The sequence below is a fragment of the Sinocyclocheilus grahami genome, unplaced genomic scaffold, assembly GCF_001515645.1.
Source record: "Sinocyclocheilus grahami isolate Dianchi unplaced genomic scaffold, SAMN03320097.WGS_v1.1 scaffold143753.1, whole genome shotgun sequence".
Lineage (NCBI taxonomy): Eukaryota > Metazoa > Chordata > Actinopteri > Cypriniformes > Cyprinidae > Sinocyclocheilus > Sinocyclocheilus grahami.
Window position 1 is genome coordinate 1 of NW_015534447.1, and position 378 is coordinate 378.

The window sequence follows — 378 nt, forward strand, 5'->3', positions numbered from 1 at the left end:
TCTCCAGTCCCTCCAGCAGACGCAGGTTCGTGATCTTGCTGGGCGTTTTGTACTCCAGATAGCGCGAGTACTTCACATCATCTTGATCCAGAGTCTTTATGAACTCCGCCAGATCCTGTAAAGAGTGAAACTCATCAATGAGGATAACGGAATGACTGTTTGGCAGCCAGTCGGCCACCGATGATGAGCCCCTGTAAATGGGCACACAGCCCTGGTGCATGGGCCGCCACAGCTTCTCCGTCATGTAGTCGGGACACAGGCCGTTCTCCAGTGCAAGGTGGAACTTATAACGGCCGACGAAACTCATGAAGCGTCCGTCTTCACCAGTGGCTGTGCTGGTGTCCTCCAGATAGTGAGGCAGAGGCTTGTTATTAAGGC

General features: G+C 53.4%; 1 protein-coding gene across 1 annotated transcript; it reads right to left on the minus strand.

Moving 5' to 3' along the window:
- Nucleotides 1-6: 6 nt before the first annotated feature.
- LOC107581245 (alpha-(1,3)-fucosyltransferase 11-like) lies at nt 7-373 on the minus strand (the record flags this gene model as incomplete). Its single annotated transcript, XM_016266754.1, has 1 exon — nt 7-373. A coding segment is annotated over one exon (367 nt), but the record flags the coding sequence as incomplete, so codon positions are not given.
- Nucleotides 374-378: the final 5 nt, after the last annotated feature.